At 43.9% G+C, this 12,741-nt stretch overlaps 1 protein-coding gene across 1 annotated transcript in view; it reads right to left on the bottom strand.

Moving 5' to 3' along the window:
• Positions 1-12,741, bottom strand: part of kcnt1b (potassium sodium-activated channel subfamily T member 1b) — a 388,151-nt gene that overhangs the window by 70,695 nt on the left and 304,715 nt on the right. The window contains exon 17 of the mRNA XM_041193666.1: positions 9,950-10,188. Within this exon, the coding sequence (XP_041049600.1) occupies positions 9,950-10,188 (239 nt within the window). The remainder of the gene's footprint in view (positions 1-9,949; positions 10,189-12,741) is intronic.

The raw sequence follows: 12,741 nt of genomic DNA on the forward strand, positions 1-12,741 counted from the left end.
TATTTCTGAGTCAACACCCCAGCTTAACCAATCAAGCATGGTGAGCATCATTAGTGAGCAGACTCACACAATCAAGCACAGAACAACTGAACACTGCGGTTGATTTAAATATTTGTAACAGAGCTAAAACGTCACACTATATTTTTTACGAAATATATATCTTTCACCATTGCTTATTTATAACATTTTAAAGTACAGGGTAAAGGCTTTAAAATGACTAAAGCTATAGCTAGCTGTGACTTTCAAACAAAAGGGAACTTTCTGGCAATATCAGAGAAGCTGTCACCTCGTTATCTCTGAAGAGATGCTAATAACTCCCATGGCTGAAGAGATCAAATTCAAAGGAAATTATACAAAAGCCATCTACATTTCCTAAGCCAGGCCTGGGCAATGAAGCAACCGGTCTGCTAGGGCAAAGGACCCTTGCACCTTTCCTTTTAAATTCTTAATGGTTGAACATTAACAATCTCAAAAATTCAGACAAAGGAATATACATCCTTTGTCAAAGCCAAAGTGGAGAAGTGGGAGTCATATCACATGACTCCCTCCTATCTCACTGTACTGCCAATCAGTCTGCCATCTTCCATCTAGCAAGCAGGAGCTCAGAACCACCAGAGCTCTGTCCAGGTCTAAATGCCTGGCCCCATCTACACTGTTTCTACTGGAACTTCTGACTTTCTATGTCATCACCTACAAGACTAATTCATCTTTACATGCATATCCCATTGTGCAAGTCATTGCTACTGGAAAAGTGAATTATCCAGCATCAGCCTTCAATCTGCCGGCCTCTGAAAGAATACACAATTGGACTTTGATTCTGGATTCTGGACTCACGTGAAACAATAAGCCTTTTCTCTGTGGTCTTTACCCTGGAACTCTTTCTCTATCCCTCTTTTATTATATGAATGCACTAGGGGCTATATAGTGACACCTGCCTCCTGCATTTTGCGTGTGTGCAAATGAACTAACCCTCTGTCTTTACCTTGGGCGGAATTTTCCATGCCCGCTGGAGTCGGGTGTCATGGTGGGTGTAAGCAGGCAATATGGTGGGAAGGCCAAAGATTGGTTTCACGCTGTTGTGAAACCTGTTTGCAATCATCTACTCTACCTGTCAATGGCGGGCTGCGTTTCCTGTCATCGGATGTCAGGGACTTCATTGTAATACATCTGCATATCATTATAAGCCCAGCTCGCCGGAATCATCCCCTCCACACTGGATCATCCGAGCACGAGTGTGATTGCACACCAACGTGTTTCATTACTGTACATAAGCGACGTGCATCTGGTGAGCTGCATTTCGCTCCGGACTTCGAGGTTTGTTTGCCTACCTTGCTTCAGGCAGCACTCACAGTCATCAGTGCCAGGCTTCACAGGCAGAACCACATCACTTTTAAGGAGGCTCATGGGCAGGTCTCTACCCACCAGATCAGCCATAAGGCGGGGGTGGCTTTTCAATGGCTGCAGGGCTAGGGCTTGTTTGTGGAAGGGGGAGAAGTGGCCTCAGGCAAGGGAAGAGGCTGGAGGATAAGGGCTGTACTGGGGGAGGGGGGTATCCCAGGGTGTGTGTGGGGGCACAAGTTGATCTATGCAAGTGGCCTCAAGATGGTGAGGGCTGAGGAGTCAGTCTCCAGAGGATATGAGGCCAGATGGAGATGCGTGGGTGTGTGTGTGACAGAGAGCGGTGATGTACCTTGAGCTGGCAGTGAGTGAGATCCCAGTGAATGTGTGATGGGCTTGAGTGGGTGAGTTTAGGGTGATGAGGTGGTTGCCTTATCCAGGTGGCACGGATGAGGTCAACCCTCTTCTGTGCAGCGCTGGCCCTGACCACCATGGCAACTGCCTCCCAAGCCAGAGTGGTGAGATTGCTGGACTGCTTGCGGCCACAGCGGGGGTAGAGGACATCATGGTGGGCCTTCGAAAGGCATTCCAGTGACGGGTCACTGAACTCTTCTTGGCTTTCAGGGCCATGTCCTCACTGGAGCCATCCTGGGCTGTAAGCACTGAGAACTGTGCGTGCGGCTGCAGTTTGGATATGGCACCTGGAGTGAGGGAACAGTGAGGTAACAGTGTGGTGGGCAATTCAGAGGCTGTCAGCCAGCGAGGCAGCACATTTCCCGTGGCTGCATAATTAATGAGTCGGTATTGGGACAATACAGTGTGACAAGCCACCATTGTGGCCATTGGGTAAAACATCCTTTGTCCCGCCCACTACCGCACTTAGTGCAAATCTGGGACGATTCCACTCTTCTTATCTCAAGTTTGTTGTGAGGTTATTAATAAAAACTGGATCCCAGCAAAATTGAGGGTTTGGGAAATGTGCCACCACTTACAAAAGGGGAAATCAAAATCAAAACACCTTTCTGTTTACAGACAAATGGTGAGAGGAGAAATCAGGGCCATTCAAATTAAACCCCCTCCTGTCCATGCAAAGAATACAGAGGCTCGGCAAATATGTACATTTTGAGAAGACAGGGAGAAGGTGAGAGAGAGAGACACATACACACAGAAGGGAAAGGGCTAAATTTTTGGGCCCAGCTGGAGGCAGGAACAGTGTGAACAGGGCCCAAAAATACTGGTGTTGGCTGGTGTGCCAGTTTCCCATTTTAGCAGTGGTGGGATTGGAACCCGCAGGGGTACCTAGCCCCAAGTGACAGGTAGCCAATTGTCTTGTTAAGAGTCTTGTTAAGTGCAATAAAAGGAGGCTGACTGGAACTTTTCATACACCAGCAAGGGAGGCTGTAGGTACCCGGAGGCTAGTAGCCATTGGAAGACCGGAGGTTTGGGGGGACAGGGAAAGTGGGAGGTATTGCAGGCAGGCCTAGAAACCCATCCTGCCTGCTGAGTGCAAGGGTAACCTAGGGCTATCCTGCAGAGGGACAACCACTACCTCCTCAGCCCTCCAGTGCCTCCCCCCAATGCTATAATAGTGGCTTGCTTGCAGGAACAGTTTTTTAAATTAAAGATGTAAAAAAACGTTGGTGAAAGGGCATTTGCATGTTGATGTGCCCTCTCGGTTATAGGTTTATTGAATCATAGAACGGTTACAGCACAGGAGACCATTCGGCCCATTGTGTTTGTGCTGGCTTTCTACAAGAGCAACTCACCTAGTCCCGCTCCTCTGCCTTATCCCTGTAGCCCTGCAATTTTTATCTTTTCAGTTAATGATCCAATTTCTTTTTGAAAGCTATGATTGACCCTGTCTCCACCACACTCATGTTGGCATTGCTTTGTTGGCCAATCATATCTGAGCCCTCCTGTTCTTGATCTTTCCACCAATGGGAATAGCTACACCCTATCTACCCTGTCCAGACCCATTAACTTGCCATCACCGTCTGCTGCTGCTCTCAACCTGGAAGATCTCTGATTGGCCCTCCAGCTTTGAGAGCCCACCCGCCACCCTTAATTGGACAGGGGACCTGACTCCAGGCCAATCAAGGGGACACCTCTGTGAAAATTGCATTGAGTGACTTTTTGTCTGTGGGGGCAGGGATCTGGAAACAGTTTCGACCTCTGATTTCCGCCCCCAAGAGGGAAAATCCAGCCCAGCGAGAAAGAAATACACGGAGACATAGAGACATCGGAACACACAGAGAAAGTGAGGAGATAAAGAGAGGGAGACAGAGAAACACAGACTCAGACAGAGAGAGAGAGAGATAGAGAGACACACAGCTATAGACAGAAATGTAGAGAAAGAGCACAGGCCCAATTTTAACCTAGCCCTGACTTCAGTGAACAGGGTGTGGACATCTATGCTTGCATTAGATAAGGTAATCAGCCATAGCAACCAGGGATCATAGGCATCCACCCAGAAAGAGAGACAAGTGGTTATATAGCTAGAGGGGAACCTACTCCACATCAAGCATGGGGAAGGCAAGGAGGCAGGTCTCCAGAAACTACCACAGCTGGTACAGGGATTGAATCTGGGTTGGGTTAAAACTGGGGATAGAGTGTGTGCCTTTGTGGGGCAAAGGCAGGAGATGCAGAAGGAAAAGAGTAGAGATCTGCCAATGCCTGTAGGTACACAGAATTCCAACTTATTCATTCATGGGATATGGGTGTCGATTTATTGCCCTTGTTCAGAGGGCATTTAAGAGTCAGCCACATTGCTGTGGATCTGGAGTCACATGTAGGCCAGACCAGGTAAGGACAACAGATTTCCTTCCCTAAAGGACATTAGTGAACCAGATGGGTTTTTGCAACAATCGGCAATGGTTTCATGATCATCATTAGACTTTTTAAATTCCAGATGTTTACTGAATTCAAATTTCACCATCTGCTATGGCAGGATTCAAACCCGGGTCCCCTGAGCATTACCCTGGGTCTCTGGATTACTAGTCCAGCAACAATACCACTACACCTCCGCCTCCCTCGAGAAATGAAGTATAATTGATGAGGTAATTTGATATTAGGATAAAGTATTTTGTATTTTACAGTACAGCACCTCGCTTGAGAAGAACTGAACTTGCCAAAGGCCAGATTCTGTCATTTACCCCCAACTCCCAGTTTGAAAAAAAAAGAATCTTGCAAAATCGAGCAAATTATTGATTCATGAGAAATATACATTGTAGGCGATAATCTTCTGGCCAGTATTTATCTGGTTGGTTCAGCACTCGTCATGTCTGCGTGCAGCAACAAAGTTAAAAAAAAAATCGATTTCTATTTCTGACTTGACATTACCTATTACAAAGATAAAATAAAAACATTGGATCAGAAAAATCACGGCCATACAGCCATTGATTTATCAAAATACAATCTTCATGTCTGAAATAGAAAAAATGTGAGTAGGAGCCAGGAAACAAAAACAAGTGTCTCATATTTAACCAGCACTCCTTGGAGAACAGCTCTCCCTCTCTCCTGTTATCAGAGACTGTCCCATACCCTGCTCAATACTATGAACATTCATTCTCGCACTCTTACCCATGCGCAAATGCTTCTCTCTCACACCAAATCACCTTGGTCTGTTTGCCTCTTTCAGTTCATGCATAGTCTTCCTGATTCTTAGGAATTTGGAATACCTTTCCCTGGTGAATAAGAGCTTGTGAATAACATTTGATCTATGTGTATTGTCAAAAGGTTTTTCTTATTTATTCGTTCACAGGATATGGACATCGCTGACTAGGCAAGCATTTATTGCTTATCTATAATTGCTCTTGAGAAGGTCAGTTGGGGATGAACTGCTGCAGTCCGTGTGGTGTAGGTATATCCACAGTACTGTTAGGAGGGGAGTTCCAAAATTTTGACCCAGCAACAGTGAAGGAACAGCTGATAATTTCCAAGTCAGGGTGGTGTATGGCTTGGAGGGGAACTGGCAAATGGTGGTGTTCTCATACATCAGCTGCCCTTGTCCTTCTCGGTGGTAGAGGTTGCAGGTTTGGAAGGTGCTGTTGAAGGACTCTTGTTGTATTGCTGCAGTGCATCTTGTAGATGGTACACACTGCTGCTACTGGGTGTCAGTGGTGGAGGGAGTGAATGTTTAAGGTGGTGGATGGGGAGCCAATCAAGCAGGCAGCTTTGTCCTGAATGGTGTCAAGCTTCTTGAGTGTTGTGGGAGCTGCACTCATCCAGGCAAGTGGAGAATATTCCATCACACACCTGACTTGTGCCTTGTAGATGGTGGACAGGCTTTGGGGAGTCAGGAGGTGAGTCACTCACAACAGAATTCCCTGTCTCTGACCTGCTCTTATAGCCACAGTGTTTATATGGTTGGTCGAGTTCGGTTTCTGGTCAATGGTAACTCCCATCAATTTACTAAATTGTTATAGATCTTTGCTCAATTTAATGAAAGTGTTTTCCTTTCATTTTATGCATAAAGCAAAATATCCCTCCGGTGTAAGGATATTCACACTTTTACTCTAATGAGAAGATTTATTTTATTCTCAAGCAGGGTCCCAGTTGACTGTGTTCTTAAAATATTATCAGCATTTTTTGTAACAAGTTCAATAACAGAACCTGCAGAGAAGTTCATACACCCGATTACACACGATTTAAAGATGTCACATTTATAATGTTGTTCGTTTATTGACTACAAAGTAATTACTTTTGTGTAACTGCTTATTTGTGAGCATGGAACTAAATTATTTCAAAAGTGGCTCTAAATTAGGTTGTGTGTGTGGAACACAAACATATCTAAATCTCAACACTGGGACATGACAGTTACATCTTCACCAAATCTGACATTGACCTAAAAATTAAGAAGTTCGAAAATGGGGTTATGTAAACCCAACGATGATTTGGACTATTTAGTGGGAGATTTGCAAATAAAAGCTCAGTTTGTTTCCTTCGACCTTAAGAAACTTGTTTAAAACATTGGTTAGGCCTCAACTGGGAGCACTATGTTCAATTCTGGGTACCATATTTTAGGGAGGATGTCAAGGCCTTGGAGATGGCACAGAAGAGATTTCCCAGAATGGTACCGGGGATGAGGGACCTCAGTTAAGTGGAGAGACTGGAGAAGCTGGTGCTATTCTCCTTAGAGCACGGAAGGCCAGGTAGAGGTGTTGGCGCTGAGAAAGATGGTCAGCCTTGATCATAATGATTGGCGGAGCAGGCTCGAAGGGCTGAATGACCTACTCCTGTTCCTATTTTCTATTAATCTATGTTTCAAGATAATCAATGGTTTTGATAGGATAAATAGGAGAAACTGTTTCTAGTGACAGAAGGATTGGCAACCAGAGGACAAGAGTTAAGGTGGACTGCCAAAAGAACCAGAGACAACTCCCAATATAGCGAGTATTTATGAACTCAAATGCACCTGAAGATGTGTTGGAAGCAAATAGTACCTTACAAAAGAAAGCGAATTGGATAAATACTTGAAGGGGAAAAAAAATTACAAGGTTGCAGGGAAAGAGGAGAGTCAGATAAATTGGCTAGCTTTACCAAAGTGCCACTTTGTCCTGTATCATTCTCTGATTCTATGGGCAGAAGTTTTTGTTCAGTAGGCGGGCTCACGCCTGATCCGCTCGAGCGTAAAATGATGCGCGCTGATGTTGTCCGAGTGTGCCGACATCAGCGCGGAGTCACGCGATAGTTCGGTCAGCGGATGTGCGCCGGAGACAGCAGCGCGCCCGACGACAATTAAAAGGCCTGTTAAGGCCATTAAGTTATCAATTAATGTAAAGTTTTCGCTTCCCGTCCAACCTAACGGTTGGCGGGTAGGTGAAAAGGCCAAGCGGCCTTTGCATTTTTTTGGATACCTCATCCACAGGCGGGATGAGTTTTCCAAAAGCAAATCAAAACAAAATAAAAACTTTAGTTTTTCATTAATAATATGTTCCTGCTCATGTGACAGAGTCACATGATGGGACATCTTTTATTCTATTTTTATTTAAAAATTTTTTTTTATATGTCTCTCCATCTCCCTGAGGCAGCTCCGTGCTCAGCCCTGTTGCCCTCCTCCCCCCACACTCCTGCACAGGCACCGCTCACGTTTTTGGCTGGGCGGGCTTTAATTGGCCCGCCAGCGTGAAATTGCGGTGCAGTGCCAATTGCGGGCAGCGGTCGGCTTCCCGACCACTCCCATCCACCGAGTTCGCCCACCAAGGGCAAAATAGGCCCTCTGAAATGATTGCTAACTTCCAGTTGCCTCCTAAGTTTAGTGAGTATGCAGCCATTTTAAACAAGCTGTAAGATCAAAATAAATAGAGGGATGCGAAGGTCGGGCTAGCAGTCTGTTGAGTTTGTGCAACCGTTAAGTTCTCTTTCAAGACTGGCCCTAATAATTTTTGATATCTATCCTACACCTAGCATCATTTACATTGACCAGCCTAGGCTTTGAGCAGCAATATCTCTTTAAATATTATGATTGAGATTGAGTAACTTAGAAGCCACCGAATTAAACCTGTGGCCTTTCTGCTCTTTTTAGCTCACCTACTCGAAGAATAAACTCACTGAATCATCAAGGGAGTTTCCAAGTGAATCGTGACCAACAACAAAACCAAATCTTAGAACTGAAGCCATAGTTGTCCTGTTCTGGACTTGACAAAGAAATGACAACACCAACCCTAGCCCAAACTTCCTGCTTCACCAGGAATTTGTCCAGTTCCCATTTAATTGAATCATCAATTCTTGCACTGGCCACACAGTATTATGTAGTATTTCCAGCACAGAACCAGGTTATTCAGCCCAACAGGCCCATGCTGGTGTTTATTCTCCACGTAAGCTTCCTCTCACACCTCTTCATCTAACCCCATTGACATATCTGTTATTGTTGGTTTTGGTCTGGTATGTGGTAGTTATGGTCCTGGACTTACAGATAAGGCTGGAATTGATAGTGTTAACAAACCCTCTCTTTTATTTAACATTACACTAACAACTTACAAGGCTGTCTCTACACAATGCTTTACATAGAACTCTCTCTACCTCCATGTTATGTTCTCATATGGTCTTATGTCACTGATGATGTTGACCATATATTTACATATTCAACTTTAACCCTTTATACTACATCTCCCCCCAAGTCTCTGACTTGATATTTTCTTTCATGCGTTTATCTAGTTTCTCCTAAATGCATCTATGTCAGCTGCCTCAACTACTCATAGCGAGCTCCATATTCTGACCGCTCTCAAGGTAAAGATGTTCCTCCTGAATTTCCTATCACATTTACTAGTGATTTATGGCCCCTCACTCTTGTTGTCTCTGTAAGTGGAAGGATCTGCAAGTGGATAGGTCTATCCAACTAAATCCTTTCATAATTTTAAAGACTTCTATCAGGTCACTGCCCTATCTTCTGAGTCCAAGCCTGTTAATCTTTCCTGACAGGTCATCTCAGATCTGGTATCATCTGAGTAAATTTCTTTTGCACCTTCTCCAGTGTCTATCTGACTATCTGGTGGTTTGATTACTTGGAGAATTATTTAGATTTTAATCATGTTCCCTTGGCTTCTATTTTAACTTTCACATAAATGCGTCTTTAGAATTCCCTTCTCTTTTTGACCCGTACTCTCTCTCTTCCACTTAATATTTCTTCACTTTCCCCACTCTCATTATGGATAGGAATGTTGCAAAATGCACCTGATAAGTGACATGTAAGAGATTAGTTATAAAAGTGAACACAGAGGGCGTTGAGAAAAATGTTAGCAGGATGTAGGTAAGTAATCTGCTGTAAGGATTTTGCTAGGATATCTTTCAGTTTCCATTTGGATGTAGACACAAGTAGAATGATATTGAAATTTGCAGATAATAACACATTACTGGCCATGGGAAACTGTGGGGAGGGATACAAGACCTGGACCTGATAACAGAGTGAACAACCCTACATTGATGGAGTCAAACCTTTGGATGAAATATTTGGTTTGGGAGTCATACTTTTAGGGCAGGATTTTTCCAGCCCTGCCCGCGGCTGGGATCATCCGGTCCTGCCGAAAGTCAATACAATTTGGGCTGGGCTGCCTAACCTTCCCTGGCGGGTCCCGCCATTATGCGGCTGCAAAATCCTGGCCATGGATTCTACACCCATCTTTTGTTTCTTTATTTGCCGCAATACAAACCCTTTTGCCTTGCACCATCATCCCTCTTGTCATTTAATCATTCCTGTCTTCCCCCTCTTCCCCTCCCTCTGCACTTGGTTAAAACCTGTTACATCTCTAATTTTTGTCAGTTCTGACAAAGGTTCATCAATATGGAACCTAAACCCTGTTTCTCTCTCCACAGATGTTTCCTGCTGTAAAGTGTTCCTAGCATTTCTGTTTCAGATTTCCAGCATCGGCAGTGCTGTTTTTTTAAAAGACTCTTTGCACTTTTGAATGCTTTAGGTTCAGATATTATCCATTGCAAAATCTGACCTTTGAACCCTGAGGCTTGACATCAGTCAGCTGCAGCTTCTTGATCTTCCTTTCCTTCAATCCTGATGCTGCCCTGCAATAGGGGCCTTGACCTTTCACTGGAGTTTTTCAACGTAGAAAATAGAGTGCTGAGATTTTAGGGTAATTAATCTTGATGGTTAATCACTCACCCATACTTGCAATAATGCTGTGGACAGGTAGCCTGGAAGCACCACTGAAGATACCTTCTGAGCTTAGGCCTTTCCTCTTCTGCTTCTCTTCCTCTTTGAAGATGAATGCTGAGTTTTCTTCCTTCGTGATGTTAATGTAGAAGCAGGTGTCCGAGTTAACCATAATGTACCGGGGCCCAGGGTTGAGCAAAATGCTCTTGTTATCTTCTCTCTTTGCACCAATCAGGCACACCCCATACCTGAAGAACAGGAAGAAAACCAGGAAACACTCAGCCAACTTTGAATGTTATTGCAGTAATTTAGGAAATAGAATGTTATCGTTTATTCTGAGGGGAATTGATTACAAAAGTGGGGAGGTTATGCTTCACTTGTACAGGGCATTGGTGAGACCACATCTGGAATATTGTGTGCAGTACTGGTCTCCTCACTTAAAGGAAGATGTAAATGTGTTAGAAGCAGTTCAGAGAAGGTTTACTAGACTAATACCAAGAATGGGCGGGTTGTCTTATGAGGAAAGACTGGACAGGTTAGGCTTGTACCCACCGGTGTTTAGAAGAGTAAGAAGTGACTTAATTGAAACCTTTAAGATCCTGAGGGGTCTTGACAGGGTGGATGTGGAGAGGCTGTTTCCTCTTGTGGGAGAATCTAGAACTTGGGGTCACTGTTTAAAATAAGGGGTCGCCCATTTAAGACAGAGATGAGGAGAATTTTTTTCTCTCAGAGGGTCGTGAGTCTTTGGAACTCTCTTCCTGAAAAGGCGGAGAAAGCAGTCTTTGACTATTTTTAAGACAGAGCTAGATAGATTCTTGATTAACAAGGGGGTGAAAGTTTATTGGGAGAATGTGGGGTAGAGATCAGCCATGATCTTATTGAATGGCGGAGCAGGCTCGAGGGGCTGAGTGGCCTACTCCTGCTTCTAATTCGTATGTTCGTAGGCCCTTTGTTCCATTCGAAAAGCTCACCAGTTCCTCTTCATAAAGATCCCATATTAATTTGGCCAAAAAGCTCTTTCATGTCAGACATACTCTGTAACTACTTGTAATTATATCACGCCTTTAACACAATAAATGTCCCAAGGAGCTCACAGGAGCTTTATGAAACAAAATATGACACCGAGCCACATAAGGTGATATTAGGACAGATGTACCAAGTTTAGTCAAAGAGACAGGTTTTAGGGAGCGTCTTAACAGGAGGAAAATGAGGTAGAGAGGCGGATAGGTGTAGGGAGGGAAGTCCAGAGTTTTGGGCCTAGGCATCTGAAAACGCAACCACCAATAGAGGGGTGATTAAAATTAGGATGGTCAAGAGACCACAATTAGATGAGTGTAGATATCTCAGAGGATTGTGGAGGGGGTGAAGCTATGGAGGGATTTGAAAATAAGGATGAGAATTTTAAAATCAAGGCTTGATTGGAAACCCATGTAAGTCAGTGAGCGCAGCAGTAATCGGAGAATGGGACTTGCTGTGAGTTAGGACACAGGCAGCAGAGTTTTGGATAACCTTAAGGTTTATGCTGGGTAGAATGTGGAAGACCAGCCAGGAGTGCAATGAAATAGTTAAGTCTAGAGATAACAAAGGCATGAATGAAGGTTTCAGCAGAAGACGGGCTGAGATAGGGGAAAAGTTGGCGATGAAATGGGACTGGAAATGGACAGGTGAAACAGTGAAATGCATGAGCATTTTGGCTATTACTATCTGTCAGAACATTTCTAAAGTAGAGTTGCACTCAAAGAGCAACACAGAGTGATCCTTCTCCCTCAGATGCTCATTGATTAGAATTTTCTGTCAGATTTCCAACAACAATGTTCTCTTTTGTACATGTTTCTAATTGCAGCTTAATCAATGAGAGGAATTAAAAACTTATACATGAGCTTCCTCACAAAACAATGGCATGAAATTGGTATTAATCTTAAAGATGTGGTGTTCACCATCAACATAAACTGTGACTTAACTGGCATCCACACCTAGCCAGAGGTGACTTTGTAAGTGAATTTAATAGTTAGTATCCACTTTGACCAAAGATTTGCATCTTCTGTATCCCAGGTTTGATAGTTTATTATTTACAGCTCCAAATGGCAGAGGTTATTATTCACAGCGCTTAGCAAAGATGATATTAGAAGACAAATGGAGGGTTTTTTAGCAGTGTTGGTAACCGTGAACACCATTTTGTATTGCATTCCCAAGTGGGAAGAGGGTAAGGTGACCACTTAGTGCTCACAATGGCATCAGGCTTTTATGAAATTTTTATGGACTTTTTTCCTCAATCTGCACCCAGAATAGAACATTTTCCATCTCAGGCACCCAATTTCAACATCAAGAGTTCATTGTATATTAACCGTGTTTAATTTTATGCGGATGGTGGGCATTAACCGGGGATTCACTTGTGCCCCTCTAAGAAGACACAGATTGAAATTGTGGTTGTTGGGTTAGGAGATGTATGCTTGTGATGTGTCACTCTGTAAATAAATGCTTATAAAAGTGTGTAAAGATTAGCTCCAGTTCCATGCCCAAGGTGGCTGCTTCAAAGTGGTATTTCTCATCTGTTGCACAAGATAGCTCAAAGTTAGATTGCAAATTGCTTCTAAATTAGGAACTTTTTTGTTTCCTGCGTGTGGTGGTGGTGGGGAGGCGGTTGAGAGGGGAGGGGGGGTGGTGGTGGTAGCATACTCACTGGAAATGGGAGCCTATCTGCTCAAATTGTACATTTACAACGAACAGACAGAAGAACCTTTGATCCCGGTTTGAAAAGTAAATCATTTTCAGGATGTGATCATCTCCCGGTGAGATCAGCC

This window comes from Carcharodon carcharias, chromosome 8, assembly GCF_017639515.1.
Source record: "Carcharodon carcharias isolate sCarCar2 chromosome 8, sCarCar2.pri, whole genome shotgun sequence".
Taxonomy (NCBI): Eukaryota; Metazoa; Chordata; class Chondrichthyes; order Lamniformes; family Lamnidae; genus Carcharodon; species Carcharodon carcharias.